The following is an 18,954-nucleotide window of genomic DNA, read 5'->3' as shown; positions in this document are numbered from 1 at the left end:
TCTGTCTCTGACTTAGGTAATTAAGGTTTCTTCATTTAAAAAAAGTAAAAAGAGAAAAAGCTTATTCTGCAAAAAAAAAAAAAAGTAATAATGACAATTGAATCCCTACTAACCACAAATTAAATGTGGTAGTTCAGCACATTCAACATTATGCCAATAATGAAGCAAAAGAGAAAAAAAAAGGTAACTAAGTCTATTAGCCAAGTGGAATTATGTAAATAGAGAAATTGGCTTTATGGATATTATTCAATTTTGTTATATCCTGTTTTTTTTTTTCTTTTCTTTTCTTTTTTCCTTCCTGTTTTTAATTATGTGTCTGAAAATGAAAGCAAAAGCCAAAATATGGTGGTCTTCTAGGTGGAGTACAGTTTTTTAAAGGTGAAATTTGAAATAATTGTGCATTGGAATTGGATAAAGCTATTGACATGATGAGGAGCAAAGCAAAAAGCTCAAAGTACTGCTTTTGCTTATTTTAATTTCTACCATAATATAAGCTTCTCTATTTATATTAAAATAAATTAAACAATAAATATATTTACACCTAAATATATTACAACTGAATTAATGACTAATTTTTTTGTATTCACATAAATTTTTATAATAATAATTAATGTAAAAACAAGCATACAGTTATTCTTGTGTAAGTAGTATACAGAAATTGTAATAGAAGATTAAGAGTGTGTGTAAAATAGCTCAAACAATTCGTATATTTTTTATTTGTTATTTTTATGAATGATTGAAGAGTGACATATCTGATGACTAATTTACACAAAATTATTTAGGTTCATTTTAGACTAACAAAAATACTTATATAATTTTTCATTTTATTAATTATGTTAATTTGTCTTTACCTCATATCTTTAACAGAATAAATATCCATAGTCTTGAATTTGGTAGAGATTGTGATGGTTAAGGAATAACGATTCATGTTTAATGTGATCTCCCTCAGATAGTAATAATGTGACATATAATTCCACGTCTTAATAAATATTAAATAGAATTATATATATTATTCAATACAAAAGCTTTTAATAGAAAAAGAAAGAAAAGTGTAAAGAGATACATATATATCACAGTGTCAACATACATATCAATTATATTTTACATGGATTATAATTATAATTTCATTTCTTTAATAAAAAATTAGATCCCTGGCTTTAAAAAAAACCCTCACTGCATAATTATTTTTATGTAAAATTATTAGTTAAACACATAAAAATAATTATACTTAAATTTTTACCAATTTTTTTTGCAGAAGAAAATAAATACCAAATCGGAGGGTTCGATTTGTATTTTTATTTTTTTAATTTGTTAAAATGAAACTCGAACAATCCGATTTTAACATTAATTTTTTTATTTTTGAAATTATAAATCGGACTGTCCGATTAAGATTTTTAATTTTTTTATTCTTTTTTAAACTCAAATCAGAGGATCTGTTTTCTGCTAACACTACATATATAAAAAATATCTCTTTTTTCTATAATGTTATATTACTACATTCTTTTCTCCGTATCAAAAATAAAAAGCGTATATACATTCATATGCATGATTTGCATTCAGGGAGGATTTTTTAATTTTTTTTTTTAACCTGACGTTAATATTCATATAACTAAATGTTTGTTGACCAAAAGAATGAAAAGTCCACAAGAATAAAGACAACCAATCTTTGTTTTCATCTTTCTTTATTGATTGATATTAATAAATAAAAATAAAGAGGAGAGAGAAAAACGCGTGGGAAGAACGCACATGATTACGTAACATGTAGTTCGCCAAATGCGAACGAACCCAATGATAAAAGGATTTGGATCATAAAATTTTAATTTTATTTTAGAAAATAAAGTGTGATTTTTTATTTTTAAATAATTTTTTTATATTTATTTTTAGTTTTATCTATGAAATAAATAGTGAAAATCATATTTTATTCTCTAAAGTAAAATTTAAACTTTAGAAAATTTAAATCCATGTTAAAAATAGTGTAAAAATTCAGGTGTAGTCAATTTCATGTGAAGTTGCTATCTAAAAATTGTTAGATAATTTAATTAATTTGATTAAATTTTTATCTAACAATTTTCAAATACCAACTTCATACAAAATCAACTGAGTTTTCACCTAAAAATAATCAAATAAAAAAAAAGAGTGCAAATTAACAATTACGTTAACAATTACTAACAATTTTAGTTATTTGTACTCGATATTGTTATTTTTGGACATAAATAAAAGAAAAAATTATAATCAAAGTAAACGTAACATTCTAGTTGTGCCATATTATTATGGCTAATTCAAATAATTTATTTCATTCACGTTTAAATCTTATTATTATCAATAAGTTAATCCGATTCAATTGAAAAATTATAAAAATAAATAGAATCTATTGTATTTTTTTATTTTTAAAATTCAACTTTAAAACTACTTTTTACATATTAAATAAGATTTATATATTTAAGTAATTAATTATTTTTATAGATACAATAATACAAATTAAAAAATATTTATAAGTATTAAAAATTAGTCATTAAATTCCGTATTTAATAGTTTTTATATATGTTTTAAGTTTTAACAAAATAATTTATTATTAAAATAATAAAAAAATATTTTTATACAAATAAGTAATAATTGGTTTTTTGTATTTATATAGTATAATTATACATATTTTAATTTAATGTGTGTTATAATTTTTATTAAAAAGTAAATTTAAATTAGATTTAATTATTTTATCAAATTTTTAATTAATTTTTTAATTAAATTTTTACACTATTTTTAGTTTTATAATTAGATATTTTTAGTGTAGAAAACTAAAAATATTAGAGTTAATTGAATATTTTTTAAAAAATTGAAACTATTCATAATTAAAAATCTAACTAGATCTTTGATCACATGTATTTTAAAAAAATATTTAGTTAATTTTAACGTTTTTAATGAAAGAATTTATTTAATATAAATTAAGTAATAATTGAGAAACGAAAGTACAAAAGTGATGAAAGAGAAGAGAGGGAAGCAGAGGAAGGTAAGTGTTAACGTAATCCGTTGTTGACAATTGAAAACTCAAAACTCATTTCTCTGTTTCTTCTTCTTCCTCCTCCATCTCCTCTCTTCTTCTGTCCTTTTCTGCTGTTTCTTGTCTCTTTGGAACTTTCCTCTCTCTCTCTCTGGAATTATTATGATATGATATGATATGATGATGATAAAAGACGACACCACCAACAAGAAGATCCTAATCCATAGCGTTTACCCTTTTCTGCTCTTCTCTCCCTCCCATTAGTCTCTACATTCAAATTCTTATATATACATAGCTGTGAATGTATGTATAGCTATACATATAGATAGATACGTACACGTATACACATACGTATATAGCTATATATAGTAACTAACAAAAGCAAGCTAAGGACCGACAGGAATGGCGGCTGGTTTTGTGGCGTGGGTGGTGGTGTTCTTGTTAGGGGCGGCGACGGCGGCGGTTGGTGGATCTCCGGCGACGCTGAGCTTGGAGAGGGCGTTTCCGACGAATCATGGAGTGGAGCTGAGTCAGCTGAGAGCACGTGACATGCTGAGGCACAGAAGAATGCTTCAGTCCACTAATAATGGGGTCATTGATTTCCAAGTTCAAGGCACCTTCGATCCCTTCCAAGTCGGGTACTTTTTTCTCTTTTTATTTCTTTTTGCAATTCAGTTTGAATTTTGAAACGCTTTGTGGGATTTGGAGAATGGAATTTGTTCCCTGTTCTTTCCCCTTTTTGATAAATTAATACCCTTCTTTATGGTTCCTGCAATTCTCATTCTGTAGTTCAAACAAAGAATCAAACTTTACGTGTTTTTTCTAATTTTGAAATTAATGGCATTGAATTTCAGGTTGTACTATACAAAAGTGCAGTTGGGTTCTCCTCCAGTTGATTTCTATGTGCAGATTGACACTGGCAGTGATGTTCTCTGGGTTAGCTGCACCTCTTGCAATGGTTGTCCCCAAACAAGTGGCCTTCAGGTAATTAATTCATTGTTCTCTATTTTTGAATTCAATATCATGTTAAAATGTTTGCATAGTGCTGGAATTGTTAAAATTGTGGTGTGATTGCTGGGTTTTGATGCAGATTCCACTCAATTTCTTCGATGCATCGCGTTCATCGACGTCTTCGATGATCTCTTGCTCGGATCAGAGGTGCAACACTGGAGTTCAATCATCAGATGCAACCTGTTCCAGTCAGGGTAACCAGTGCTCCTATAGTTTCCAGTATGGAGATGGTAGTGGTACATCGGGCTACTATGTTTCGGATTTGATGCATTTCAACACTATTTTTGAGGGATCTGTATCTTCAAATTCCACGGCATCTGTTGTTTTTGGGTGAGATATCATAACCCTGGGATGATTGAATACTTGAAATATTAATTGAATAACAGTATGACATCCCTATTTAGTGTTATCTATGCTTTATTGGTTTAATCCTTGAAACCACTTTGCTTGTGTTGTCTCTATGGTGCAGATGTAGCACAGAGCAGAGCGGGGACTTGACAAAGTCTGATAGAGCTGTCGCTGGCATATTTGGATTCGGACAACAAGGTTTGTCTGTTATCTCCCAACTTTCCTCGCAAGGAGTAGCTCCAAATGTGTTCTCTCACTGTCTGAAAGGAGATAGCAGTGGTGGCGGCATATTGGTTCTTGGTGAGATTGTGGAGCCAAACATTGTTTATACTTCACTTGTAGCATCACAGTAAGTTCTTTTATACAGAAAAACAAATGCTACATTTTTATTTATAAGAGGTTGTGAAGTAAAAAACACATTTTCTGGTGTGAAATTCTTTATTAAATTTAGTGAGTCAATGAAGCTTTGTTTCTTAGGGGGATAATAAGATAATTTAATAAAACTTGTACTGAAGAGATAACAAGTATTTATTTTGATATTTTGGTTTTGGCTTCTGATTGTTCATCTAAGCAAAGATATATACTTTCAAGCATGGAATGGATGCCAAAAGTTGGAGATGAATTGTCCCATCAATTTAGTGTTCTACCATGAACTACACAATATGATATGCACCCATTATTGCGTCTTCAAAATTCTATACAAAAGTTTGAATGAAATTGAATAATTTAAACATGTTATTGATGAAAGGTATTTGTAATAAAGTGGCATGATAAAATGTCCCTTGGGAAAAGCATTTGGACTAATTGCTTCCTTTGTAAACATTTCAGGCCACATTACAATTTGAATCTGCAGAGTATCTCTGTCAACGGCCAGAAGTTACAAATTGATTCATCAGTTTTTGCAACATCAAGCAACAAAGGTACCATTGTTGATTCTGGAACAACTTTGGCATATCTTGCTGAGGAAGCTTATGATCCCTTTGTCAATGCGGTGAGTTTTGTTAAGGAGATTACAGAGCTTTTAATTGATCAATAGAAGATATTGTCATTTATTTGCTTGCTTAGAGGTTTATAAACATTGATTGCAAAAATGCTATTTTTGTTAATGTAGATTACGTCTTCAATTCCACAATCCGTAAGCAGTGTTAATTCCAAGGGAAACCAGTGTTACTTAGTCACTGGCAGGTTAGGATTTTAAAGATATTCTTTCTCTTCTTATATGTCTGTTGCATATTCAATACTCGAAAACAAATAAGCTCCGCGCTCTTTCTCTCTAACTCTTTCTGTTTATATTATGTTTAGTGTGTCTGATATTTTTCCTCAAGTGAGTCTGAACTTTGCGGGAGGTGCATCCATGGATTTAAAACCACAAGACTATCTTATACAGCAGAGTTCTAGTGTGAGTATTCAACCTTAAATTTCTAAGTTTTTGATTTCCTGAGGTCTCAATTGACTTTCAAATACATCCATTTCAAGCAGGAATCAGTTACATGACTGGTCTATTAATTTGTTTCTTTTCTTTCCTTTGCTTCCCTTCTGCATTTTGAGAAAACTTGGCATTCTACTTCTCATCACATGTCATTTTACAACTAAAATATGCATATAGAGAATATTTTAGGACATTGACTCATAGTCCTTCTTTTTCTCTATTATCTACTCATAGTTATCTCACTCACACCTTTGAATATTATAGGGTGGTGCAGCAGTATGGTGTATTGGCTTTCAGAAAATCTCTGGTCAAGATGTTACAATTCTAGGAGGTATGTATTATATTTGTGTTTTCTTTGGTATAAGGTTAGGGTTTCAGTTACAGTATCTTTTGGAGTTCAGCAATATCAACCTGTCGAAATGTCAAATTTAAAAAATATTGCTTAACATTGGGTTCCCTTTCTTTGCAGACCTTGTATTGAAAGACAAAATCGTTGTTTATGATCTTGCTGGTCAACGCCTTGGATGGGCTCCCTATAACTGTAATTTATTTTATTTCATGTTTTATTTTTATTATTTTTTCTTGAAGCTCCTAAGTTGTTCGTTTTCCATTCCAACCAAGAAATTTTATTGTTCTTAAAGCCAACAATGTCTTGTAGCCATAGCTCAAGGCCTAAGCATAATGTATCTGTTAGCGGTTATAGTTAAAATGAAACCCTTATTGCTAACTACCTGAAACTTTTCTTTTAATTAATTTCTGGAAAGAATGAGAATTATAGGATGCCATGATAAAGTTAGCTTGTTTCTTATTGTAATGCATATTCAATCTTAATTTTTTTTTTACATAGGTGGTTCGTCAGTTAATGTGTCTGCAAATACTGGCACTGGAAGAAGTGAATATGTGAATGCTGGAGAACTAAGTGGCAGCACTTCTTCACATGAAGGACTTAACAAGCTGATAAACATAGGGTTCTTAGCTTTAACACTGATTTGCTACATAGTGATCTTATAGCGTATATAAATATTGTGGGAGCATAGAATTAAGATGTATTTTTTCCTATGTAAATTCTCTTGCCGGTACATATTTATTTGTGGCAATCGGCAAAAACCACACCCACATTTATTATTTTGAATGTTGCTTTTTGTGCTTCATTTATGCATTGTTATAGGTTGGTTTGTCCAAATTAGCTATAGGTGATTCTGTCGGATACTATCAGACATGTAGAATCAGTTCATTAAAATTTTTTGTATTATTTTTTGCAACATTGTAAATTTATTGACAGAATTACTTTACTTATTCAATCGCAGATACAGTTATACAATATGATTGTGTCTTCTTTGAATTAAAGTTGTATAATTTGATAAAAGCTGCTCTTAATAAGAGTACAAAGCCAAAGATTTATGCCTCACAATAGATATATATGACCTGATCAAAACTGGTTCAATACAAAGGAAAACTGTATTATTATTGAATATGCTGATACATTTGAGACTCTAAGATGTAGCAAAAGAGAAAACAAAATTGAAAAAGTTATTTCTCATGCAGCTTCTTCCTTGGGTTACAGTGTTCTTGTTTACCCCCATAAAACAGTGATGGCTGCATAAATGTCTGAAAAGCTAGTCTATGTAAATTGCCATGCTAATCATATCATAAGGACACTGCAAATACATAATATAAGATTAATCTCAGACCAATGAAAAAAAAAAAAAAACTATGACATTATTGCAGCAGTGCCTAAGCAATGAAACAGCAAGAGGATAGCCTTTATATTAATACCTCACTTCTCTTCAAGAAGTGATGATGTGCAAGAAACAAGATAAGACAACTCATCCTTTGTGGCTGATCCAAATCCTTGCCACCTTACTCTACCAAAATTATCAAGTAGAAAGATATACCTGTAATTTTTATTTTATTTTTTGGGTGGCAAAAATTGAAATGTCAATAACATTAATATTCATAAGTGGTGATTTCATTGGCTAATCATGAATTGAACATGCGGAAAAGAAGTTTCAGTCTCTGTACCCTGTGAGAAGATTCAGTATATGCAGTTCTTTTCTGAAATAATAGTGATCACCAAATTTAAAGACCATGTGCTTCTGAAGTGCATCATTGCTTTCCTGATTTGGTTTTTTCATTGTCCAGAGAAGGAAACGCTTTATAGGACTCCGGCATAATAGCCACGAATCTATAAATGATACCTGATAGAAAATTGTCAATTCCTCAATTGTAAATTGTATTTGATCATTCAAAAATCCCATACTAAGAGCAACCATTAAGATTTCCAACAAAGGGAGTAATGAGATGATGTTATATTCCAACTAAGCCCAATCTAACACTGGCTTAGGACTCCCCTTCCTCCCCCCAAACCCCACCCCACTTCCACCCCCACAAAAAGGTTCATTTGGAGGAGGATATTAAACTGTGTCCTTCTAAATACCTAATATGTTAGGATCAATGGCAAACAACCTGAATCAAACTGTTAATTACCTGATATAAATGAACATCTTCTGATTTACTAAATGCTTCTGCAAAGGGCGCACTCCATGAATTGATCATTTCCTGAAAAGAATAAAGGAATTTAATTGCAGCAATATCAGGCCAAAACCAAACCCAGGAAAAAAAAAAAAAAGGAAACGCCCCCCCATAATAGAAGTCATATCATTGCTATTACCATGATTCATTACCTGGGAGCTTGCTCGGAATGAAAGACAAACCAAAGATGCCTTGGGGACAGATGATTTGTGAGCAGCATCTGCATTGTCTGAAATACGGATTGGAAGCTTCATTGTTTTCCCATCTGAGAAGCTGACTTCCAAATCAGGAAACTTCAAAGCTACCATTGCTGGTATCAACACTTTATTAGCGACAGCAATCTGTACAAACCCCAAACCATGGATGAATCTGTCCTATTCTTATCTAATAGACACTAAACATGCTTCATCTCTAACCTATCTCAAACTTTGGCTAGAACTTCAAAGTTCAAGGGACCAACATGGAAAAAACTCAGCAACATGCACTTTCGAGGATTTACGTTAGCTGACAATGTCAACTTAGGAATTTAGCTTTGGCACAATAGTAAGGAGGGTAACACCAACTACATATACCCTCACTGGACTCTGCCAAGTGCGAGCCCCATGTGCCCTTTCTAAGCAACCTTAGTTGGATTTCAGAACACAAGAATTTGCAAACCCAAACTAAGCAATGAAAATTCTAACTTTACCTATGGGGGGGGATAGGAGTTTGTACTTCAGATGCGTGGAACCTCACTACATGCTATCAAAACAAAGGAGTGCGCAAATCAAAGAGTTCTTTGTAAATTATTACATTGCAACAAGCTTATCATCATACATCATATATATATAAATATCATTGCAATACCTTACCACCATGTTGCTTGAACTCATTCATATCAGCTACATATCCCCTACTCATTTCATCTAAACTGCACAAGAAAAAACCCATCAGCATCATCACTAACAATTCATCACACTAAAATCCGCTCCGTGAAATGTCACCCACAAAAAATAAAAAATTGAACTCACATTCGAGCACGTTCCTTTTCAAGCGCTGCCTTACTTCTCATCTGCCAAAAAGGGGAAAATTTTACACACAAATACATAAAGCAATTCAATCCAGGGAGGAAAAAACGATTTTTGCCACATTTTTAGGGTGCTGCAATGAGGATAGAAAGGAAAAAATAGAATGAAGGATGACCTGGTGGATATCAAGGAATCGTTTAGGGGTGAGGCGAGGGAGAAGAATTGGGTAATGGAGATTCTTCTCTGAAATGGAATCCACGACGGAATCTCTGAGATTGAGAGTGAGAGTGCGACTGAGAGTTGAACATCTTGGTAGCAATCGCTTCAAACCTATCATCTTTCCAACTTGTTTGATTTCGATATCAAATTACAATATTTCTCTCTCTGTTTCTTGTGCCTCTCTTTGTAACTTTGTTCTTGAGGAGCTTTGTTTCTTTTTCGTAGACTCAAAAGTTTTCACTCGCTAAATTCCCTCTCTAACACAGATTCCAAATTACAATATATGTTCAATTACAAATTCACAGTTAGATTAGATTTCATGCTAATCAATCATTTAGCATTTTTTTTGGCTGATAAATTATTGGGAAAATTGTCGAATTTTTAAGACTATTTTATCAATTTATTTAAAAAAAATAATAATTCACTGGTACAGAAATAATCATTTGATTCATTTCACTATAACACACCTTTTTGTGTTTTTACTAAAAAATGAGTTTAATTTCAATGAAAGTGTATAATTAAATTTTTGGTTTTTTTATTATAAATTAAAAAATTTATTATTTCCCAAATAAAATTAAATTAACTTTAATTTTCGGAATGTATTTTATTTAAGAATGAGTTCGGTGAAAATCATGTTTAACAATGATTCTTTTCTATTATAAATTAAAAAAATAATTATGTAAAAAAAACAATTTATTCTTATGTATTCTTTGTGTACTTTTATGCACTATAGAGACCGATAATAATAGTTGTTATTCCCTTGTGAAATTTAAGAATTTGAGTAAGAAAAATTTAAAGTAAAGTTCACTGTGTAGTGGAGTAAACTTGTTTAAAATTATAAAAAAAACATATCCTTCTATTTAAAGTTAAAATATTTTTTTTGAAAATAATATTTTTTAATTTATTCAAAAAAAATTCTTAAATTATTATATTCATGTAACTATTTAAAAATTAATCAATCTATTTTTTCTTTTTCTTTTTTTATTTGATATTAATAATATCTAATTAAATAACAGCGTAAAATAATTTTATTTAAATTATTAAATCTGTGAAGTTCTGTATAGTGACAAATGCAACATGTCATTTTTGTAAGTTGGAGAATTAATCAGAATGCCAAAAAATTACAGTACCTTGATTCGCTTCACATTGAACCGTACATAATAATTTGGTCATCTTACGTAATTTGAAAATTATCAATTAGTTATCCCAAAACTTTGTTACTATTTTCTAGTTCGTGTTGTTCTAAGCCTATAAGGATAGGTCTTAGATTGTAATGCTGCTTTTTATAAACTGAGATCATTACATTGTCGATACTTCTTCATAGGTTGTGTCACTTGGGTGCTTGCCATTTTTCATTTTGTAGTTAGGAACTTCACTGCTTTTATATAAAGTTTAACAATGATTGAATTTTCTCATGGTTTGCTGAATTACTCATCAGGTGATGGGAGTGCATGAATTTTATGAGAATGAAATAAGTTCTGTAGTTCATGGAAATTCAATTTAATCTGTATATATACTATTAACACCCAACAAAAAATTTGGTCATCTTACAATTCGCTCACAGATGACGGTTAGCGAGGCTTACATCAAAACTTTAGAAAATGCAAGCATAAGACAAAAAAAAAAGAAGAATAAACTCTATATTAAACTTGATTCCAGTCATTGTTTTGCAAGATCAGCTCAATCATCTTCAAAACTAACAGCTATAACATCGAATTGCCAGCACTGGATTGTTGACAGGTTTTGTTGTTAGGTTGTGGCATTGAACATGATATCATTGATTTTGTCCAAACCGATATCTGATATAGGTTCAATGGGTTTCTCATCTCCTTCCATAGAAGAATCAGGACTCAAAGGATCCCTACTGCATTCATCTGAACAAATTTATTATTTAAAGCTTTAGCTGAAAATAAAAATGTATTGCAGGAAAACTGTTAAAAATGTTCCTTCACTTTTGAAGAAGCTTAGGAGGTAACCTATAAATATCACATGCCTATGGAAAATCAACCATAAATAAGTCAGCATCAAACTCACCATAAACTGTGTATATAGATGCAGGGGAAGGTGTTGAAATGAAGTTAAGACCAATGTAGAATACCAGCATCAGTGCAATGGTCACCATCATGTAAGTTGGTACTGCCAGAGCCCAATACCTAAATAGCATAAGTTGATGAGCAATTTCATCATCATGTCATACAAGATAAATTTAGAATGTGAATACAAATATTTGAGCTGATTTCTCTACCCAAATATCTAAGAAAGCAAGAGCCAATGCCATTTTTGCTTTGGTAAATGTTGTGTGTACTCATTTTATCTTAGCGAATACAAATACACATTTCAATATAAATATGCAAGAATTCAAATTAAGACTTGAGAATTCTTGTAATGAAAATGACTAGTTGTCTAACCTGCTAGGATAGTAATAAATGCCAACAGAATGTAGCCATGATTCAGGAACATAAGCCCACACAAGGAAGATAACTATTCACAAAACAACCATAAATAACAAAAAGAGAGTTGAATAATCAAAATTGGCAAAAAGGGAAGAAGGTTGGAGGAACCTGCGGCGGCAACGGTGGTGATGGAACCGACGAAGCCATAGACTTCAGAAGGCTTAGGGCCATGCTCGCCGGCGCAGGCTTTGTCATCAAAGAAGGAAACGGTTGCTCTGCGCTGCTTCGAGAAGCTCAGCGTCCTCCTTGGGCTGTTCACCGAGTATGGATTTTCCATCTCTCCGATCTTCCTCTCCTTCTATGAATCTTCTGTTTTCTTTTTCGGCCTTGCTTCTTCTCTATATCTGATTCTAACAACTCACACGATTTTAGGGTTATTTTTTGTTTGGTATATGACGATCAGATGGGTTTGGGTTTGGGCGGGTTGGGTTATGGGTTCGGATAGGTTTTGGGCTTAACACTAGAAATGTCCAAAAATATTCACATAACCTGCTATAGTGCTACTTATGGGCTTTAGATTTTTGGATTGGATCCATCTTGTTATTACTGAGCCCAAAAATAATTCACCCTTCTTTCTTTCGTTTTTTTTTTTGGTGACTGCTTCTTTCTTTCGTTTTGTTATTTTTAATTATAGATTGAATTTATTTTCATGCAGTAGGATTTTATATAGATATTTATTATCATATTAATAAAACTAATTAATTTTTAAATTTATTATTTAAAATTTCATTTAAAAATATAAATTTAACTAAATAACTATACAAAATTTTTTAAGAATAAAGCTTTATATCCAAGCAAAATCCTTATCCAAGTTGTTGTAACAACTTTTTAAATCACGGCGCTTTTTCTTCTTCTTCCAAATTCACGCAAATTCTTTTTCTTCCAAATTTGCACACAAGCTTTTCTTCTTTCCTTCTTCTTCTCTTTCTCTTTCTTCTCCTCCTCTTAGAGATTATCAATTCAATTCAGAACACATGCGTCTATTCAATTCAATTCATAATGAACTCAACATGTTATTAAGGTGAAACAATTGTATAGTACTAAATGAACATAATATTATCCATTAGTACTAAATGAACGGAATATTTTCCATTATATAAAATCAAATTTAGAATAGTTTTCTGCATAATGAACCGAACACGTTAATAAGGTGAAATTAATACTAAATGAACGGAACATTAATCGTTATATAAAATCAAATTCAAAATACTTGCGTCTACAATTTAGAAATTATCAATTCAATTCAATTCAGAACATGTGCGCCATTCAATTCAATTCATAATGAACCGAACATGTTATTAAGGTAAAACAATTGTATAGTACTAAATGAATGAAATATTATTCATTATATCAAATCAAATTCAAAACAGCTTTCTGCATAATGAACCAAACACGTTATTAAGGTGAAACGATTGTATAGTACTAAATGAAAAGAACATTATCCATTATATAAAATCAAATTTAAAACAGTTTTTTGCATAATAAACCGAACACGTTATTAAGGTGAAACAATTATATAATACTAAATGAACGAAACATTATCCATTATATAAAATCAAATTTAAAACACCTATACCTACAATTTAGAGATTATCAATTCAATTCAATTCAGAACATATGCGTCCATTCAATTTAGCACTTGCATTCCATTCAATTGGATTGAAAAAATAATCTATTAGCAAAATGTTGTGTTGTTGGTGATGATGATAACAAAAGAGGAGAAGAAGAAGAGAAGAAAGAGGAGGAGGAGGAGCAGAAGAAAAATCTACGAGCGCGAAGGAGGAGGAGAAGGAGGTATGCGTAAATTTGAAAGAAAAAGAATATGACTTATGCGTGTATTTGAAGAAGCGCGGGGGAGAAGAAAAAAAAGTGCATATAATGATACTCTTTCAACGAGAGTGGTTTTTATTGGTGTTAAGTTTAATGAAAAAATACTTCAATGTATAACATCCTAATTTTTTAATTCGTTAATATATTATTTTTTTTAACTCCAAATGGAGAACACAAAACTATAAAAAAAAGGAAATGTTTAACTAATATTTATAAATTTTATCCTTATTTCAGGTTATAATTTTATTTTTGTCTTTTTTTCAAATCTTAAATCTTAAACTCAAATTATTGTCTCATGAAATTTGGCCACCGGAAAAAGTAATTTGTCTGGCATTAATTTTAGAAAAGAAGTTTATGAATATTTTTGAATTACAACGTATGTCCCTTCCCTCTACTCTAAATGGTGTTTAGAATCCCCATCCATTGTTACTTTTAAGATTAATTGTGATGCTAGTTATTTTGGCTCGGGTGATCGTATTGGTTTTGCTTGTGTTATTAAAGATTATAATGGGAGTTGACAAAGAAGGTGTTTGAGAATGATTGAGAGTAATAGTATTTTTCAAGGAGAATTGTTTGCTATTTGGAGAGGATATCTCTTAGCTTGGGATGCGGGTCAACGAGATGTTATCTGTGAGACGGATTGCGTGGAAGCATTTAATCTTGTTACTCAAGATGATTTTGGGTTTATTGATTCATTGGTGCTCAAAATAAGAGATATCGTGCATTGGAATTAACGTGTTGACTTTCGTTTGATTATGAGAGATGCAAATACGGTGACAGATACTATAACAAAGATGGCGATGAAATTACAACTTTCGCATGTAGAGTTTTTTTCACCTTGAGAGGAGTTTAAGAATAATCTTAAACGGACTCTCCCTCTATTTAAGCAGTTCCTTATTTTGTTTGTTTTATTTTTCTTTGTTTAGTTTACTTTAGTCACAAAAAAAAAACTCAAATTATTGTTATCCCTGCCGTTATTACACATCACTCTTGAACTATATTGTCTTTTTCTCTTTATTTGAGATAATATATTATTAGATGTAAGAGTTTTAATTTGATTGATGAATTTATCACAAAATATGGTGTAAGAAAAAGAAAATTGATGGTGATTTAAACTTAAATGATAATCTTTTTACGAATCTCTCTGGTATATGGTTCTTGCCAATTTATAATTATTAATATTTCATAAGAATAATAATATTATTAAAGCAAACGTAAAGCTAAAGTAATAATGGATTAACCAAAACTAACCAAAGCTGTAGACAAAAAGTGTTATCGAAAATATGGATAATCAGTAGAGTATAACTAACTCTTTTATTTGAGTTTCACAAATAAAGACCTCATATAGTCATATTCATATATATGACTTTAATAGTTTGCTTTGAAATTTTCATGTCTTTGAATGCACTTATTTAAGATCAGCATAGTATTGAGTGATCCACCCTTTCATAATCTTAATCTCTGTCTTCCGTTGTTCCACCAACCAGTTTGGATCAGTTTTCTTTGCACCCAACATATCCAAGCAATGAGATCCTAAAAATTGGTAATATTTGAAATTGACAAATAAATAAAAGGATGGGACATAGAACGAAAAGACCATGAAAAACTATTTTATTGATATAATGTAGGAACATACCATTAGCTGTGTGGACAGCAATAAGACTATCTGATATGTTGTTAAGAACCCTGAAATTATTAATAATACATAACATGTTCACACAAATGTTTACTATTAATATTTTAGAATAATCAATAATATTTTGTAATTTATATGGCTTAGATGCTTACCCGCCACTACTATAAGGGTCTCTTAACCCATTTGAGAAAATGATGTTGCTGCCAAAATTTTTAAGAACTAACTTGATATCCTGTCATTAATTAGCCACAAAAAAAAATCTTATTATTAGGTCCCTATTATACACTATATATGTTAAAAACATTATTAATATAAAAGATTTTAAGACCACTTTAGTGATTTTACTATACATCATCTTAGTAACATCTATTATATCTTTAACGTTCATACAAATATTAAATTTGAAATATATGATAGTAAATAACATATAAATAAATATGGATGTGACAAATTAAAGATGTACTTACATGGCCTCCATAATAAGTAGTGACCCAATGGGGTCGAGGGGCAACACCAAATTTTTTCTTGCAATCCCTCGCAAAGCTCTCATAATTAAAAGGGGAAGGTTCTAATAAGGAATTGTTTCCTATGCTGATGGGTATCACCATTTCACTACATGTCTGAGTTTACAACAAAATATTAATTAAATATCATTTTTTAAGATCAATAATAGGGTCGGGAGTTTGTGCTTGTTAAAATGACATTTATTAGAAAAATAAATACCATATTATCGCAGTATACATATTATTGCAATAATTCATCATGTCTGTTATGAGTGATGAGTCTTAATTACATGCCATTACAAAATTAGTTTAAAGGTATAGGGATAAAACTCACGGAAATTGAGTTTAACTCATGACTTGATTCGTTAACAATTGAGTTTATTTCTTAAATTTAAGTTTGATATACTCAATAAATTATAACTCATATATTTTAAAAAATTGCGATTTTATATATTATTTATCTATCCAGCTTATAAGCTAATAAGTTGAGTTTATCCAAACATAAGTTCGACTCATTTAATTTATGAACTTAATTTTAGAGTTAAATTTGACTTACCAACTCATTATGAGTTCAACTTATCAAAATATTAACGAGTTGAATTCAAATTGATTAATGAGTTGGCTTGACTAACTTCGAACGTTATAATTTAAGAGGTACAAGCAAAACAAAATAGTCGAACATCTTTAATTTAACTTTGTTTAAATTGCAATTAATTATTATTACCTGCCACCTCCAACCATCACTGGTCTCAGATCCATGAAATGGGCCATAAACTTTGCATGTGTTGTTTTTGGTCAAAGCCACAACACCTGCATATATCTTGCTGAGAATATCTGAACTTTTAGAAGAAGCTCCATCAATACCGCCACAAATCACATTAACTGGATAATCCGGTGGACGATCGTATTGTGCCGCAGATATATACATTAGTTCCAAATAGTATACTAAGCCACCAATTTGCTTTAATGGTCTGCAATTAGAAACAGTAACCATATATTAATTATTGATTTTATAAAATATTTTTTTACGGTCAATATTCAAATACATAATAATAATATTTTGTTTAAATTTATATTGTTAGTTTGTTTAACCCTAATAAGCAGGTTAAATGCTCAAAATCATATCACATTTAGCATTTAACAAATTAAATTGATGATAAAGATTAAAACTATTTTTTTATAATTTATTAAAGAAACTAAAAATCCATTAAGATAATGCATACAAAATAAAAATAGAGTTCATACTCGCAAGTGTTGAATTTCTGACTAAGAATGGAAAGACCATTTGATTGAGAAGCTGCTCTTTTAATTTCAGCCCAAGACTTTCTTATAGTTTCATAGCATGTCTTACTAGCTTCCTGCATCCATGTCAATCATTATTTTTATGACTCTTTCAAAAATACAAAAAAAAAACGATAATATATATATATATAGATTACTTGAAAATTCCTTGACACAATTGAGTGGTAGGCATCTTGTGGTGTAATATGATCAAAGTAGAGAATTGGAGCCGATGAAGCCAAGGCACCAATGGCTAAGTGTGGATATTTGAGCCTAAACCATGTGGCAAGCACTACGTAGTAACAAATTAAATTCTATCAAAATATTATATAATTAAAGAACCAGTGAATAATTGAGAAATTAAACTCACTTCCACCGTATGATCCTCCAATTACGATGACGGGTGAATTTTTGGCGTGTAGTGTCTTTTTTACATGTATGATGACTTGTGCATAATCTGCTAGTGCTTGAGCTGAATTGAAATATCCAATAGTACTTGCATTTTTCATTGCTTCTTTTCTAGAACCAAATGGCATAGATTTTCCATAATATCGATGCTGGTGATGGAACAGAAATTTAAAGAATGAATTAAATTAAAGAAAATGCAGTTTTGTAAAAAAGTAATTTATTATTCGTTAAATTAATCTAAAAATAATTTTTTATAATATTTAGTAAATAATTATTAACATTTAAAAAAATATAATAAATATAAATAATAAATTTTTTAATTTTAATAATCGCAAACTAATTTTAAAAATATTTTATTTGCACCCTTAATTTTTAAAAACTACAAGAATAAATATATACATTTTTTTTTAACTCTAAACATACACATAATTAATCTCTCCAGAACAAAAAAAACTTTACTAAACCAAGCAAATTGAATTTGTAAATTAAAGTAAAGTATACCTCTATGTATAATATTAAAGCACTAAAGGAAGCAGCATTATCTGTTAAAAATCCAATGACTCGGGGAGAACTATCAATTGGTTCTTCAGCACCTAACAAGGCAAATATTGGAGCATTAGAATTAGCCCCACCCCAATACCTGAAATTGATGAGATATCTTTGCTGAAATATTTGGTAGCTTTGAGGATTATAGTTGAAATGATCTAAAGTTTGATTGTAATAAAATGTTTTCACATCTGAATAATCATCAGCAGTGGTCTTTTCCCATTCAGCAATGGGACTCAATCTTGGAATCGTTAACGAGTAAGTTGAGCATACGAGAAAAATCATAAAGAAAAGAAGCATGTTGAAAGCTAATATTATTAATGGGTGCTGCTTTTGCTTCATAGTTGCAAATTACAACAACAACAAAAAGGGTCGCATATATGGTTTGGTTTTGAGGTTTTTTTTTTTCTCCCTTCAAATATATAGAATTTTGAGTCCTTTTAATGCATGCACATGATGATCTTGTCAAGCGTGCTTTGCGAGTGTTCTTCATTTCCTTTTCTTCATAAATTTCATACACAACTTTACAAAATACATCTATATTTATATTTAGAAAAACAGCTATAAAACGCACCTATATATGTAGGGGCATACTAGGGTGTAAAAATAAAATTGTTTTTACATGTATAAAAAGATAGGTGTCAAAGTATAAATAATTCAATGGGAAAGAATTAATTACAGTACACTATTGTTAATTTGTTGGCCCACAGAAAGAGAGAGAGTGTGTGACTCTATGTCATAGAGACCACTTATTAT

General features: G+C 30.5%; 4 protein-coding genes across 6 annotated transcripts; 1 reads left to right on the top strand and 3 right to left on the bottom strand.

Annotated features, from left to right (window-relative positions):
* Positions 1-2,992: 2,992 nt before the first annotated feature.
* On the top strand, positions 2,993-7,045 carry LOC107461850 (aspartic proteinase 36). The gene is made up of 10 exons (XM_016080401.3): positions 2,993-3,633; positions 3,850-3,979; positions 4,086-4,336; positions 4,476-4,703; positions 5,183-5,345; positions 5,466-5,539; positions 5,657-5,753; positions 6,048-6,114; positions 6,253-6,324; positions 6,631-7,045. The coding sequence occupies exons 1-10, from the start codon at positions 3,398-3,400 to the stop codon at positions 6,792-6,794; spliced, it is 1,482 nt and encodes a 493-aa protein (XP_015935887.1). The 5' UTR covers positions 2,993-3,397; the 3' UTR covers positions 6,795-7,045.
* A 177-nt stretch (positions 7,046-7,222) lies between these two features.
* LOC107461851 (uncharacterized) lies at positions 7,223-9,838 on the bottom strand. The gene is made up of 8 exons (XM_016080402.3): positions 9,498-9,838; positions 9,326-9,366; positions 9,162-9,225; positions 8,468-8,656; positions 8,271-8,342; positions 7,806-7,981; positions 7,560-7,678; positions 7,223-7,441 (listed from the first exon to the last, which is right to left on the bottom strand). Exons 1-7 carry the CDS (start codon positions 9,657-9,659, stop codon positions 7,561-7,563), a joined length of 822 nt encoding a protein of 273 aa, XP_015935888.1. The 5' UTR covers positions 9,660-9,838; the 3' UTR covers positions 7,223-7,441; position 7,560.
* A 1,213-nt stretch (positions 9,839-11,051) lies between these two features.
* Positions 11,052-12,381, bottom strand: LOC107461812 (phosphatidylinositol N-acetylglucosaminyltransferase subunit P). Its single transcript, XM_016080364.3, has 4 exons — positions 12,103-12,381; positions 11,950-12,022; positions 11,576-11,694; positions 11,052-11,415 (listed from the first exon to the last, which is right to left on the bottom strand). Exons 1-4 carry the CDS (start codon positions 12,269-12,271, stop codon positions 11,291-11,293), a joined length of 486 nt encoding a protein of 161 aa, XP_015935850.1. The 5' UTR covers positions 12,272-12,381; the 3' UTR covers positions 11,052-11,290.
* Positions 12,382-15,096: 2,715 nt separating this feature from the next.
* Positions 15,097-18,704, bottom strand: LOC127744248 (uncharacterized). Of its 3 annotated transcripts, none has more exons than XM_052256527.1 (9): positions 18,154-18,704; positions 17,611-17,801; positions 17,403-17,517; positions 17,209-17,321; positions 16,688-16,934; positions 15,928-16,080; positions 15,613-15,692; positions 15,461-15,510; positions 15,097-15,357 (listed from the first exon to the last, which is right to left on the bottom strand). In XM_052256527.1, exons 1-9 carry the CDS (start codon positions 18,538-18,540, stop codon positions 15,233-15,235), a joined length of 1,461 nt encoding a protein of 486 aa, XP_052112487.1. In that variant the 5' UTR covers positions 18,541-18,704; the 3' UTR covers positions 15,097-15,232. The 3 variants fall into 3 exon arrangements, with proteins under 3 accessions (XP_052112487.1, XP_052112486.1, XP_052112488.1); XM_052256526.1 differs by having other exon boundaries at positions 17,403-17,536; positions 17,615-17,801; positions 18,154-18,702; XM_052256528.1 differs by lacking the exon at positions 15,928-16,080 and having other exon boundaries at positions 17,403-17,536; positions 17,615-17,801.
* Between the last annotated feature and the right edge of the window lie 250 nt (positions 18,705-18,954).

This window comes from Arachis duranensis, unplaced genomic scaffold (assembly GCF_000817695.3).
Source record: "Arachis duranensis cultivar V14167 unplaced genomic scaffold, aradu.V14167.gnm2.J7QH unplaced_Scaffold_232527, whole genome shotgun sequence".
In the NCBI taxonomy this organism is placed as follows: Eukaryota; Viridiplantae; Streptophyta; class Magnoliopsida; order Fabales; family Fabaceae; genus Arachis; species Arachis duranensis.
The sequence above is the reverse complement of the archived record's forward strand: the minus strand, read 5'-3'. Positions and strand labels throughout refer to the sequence as shown.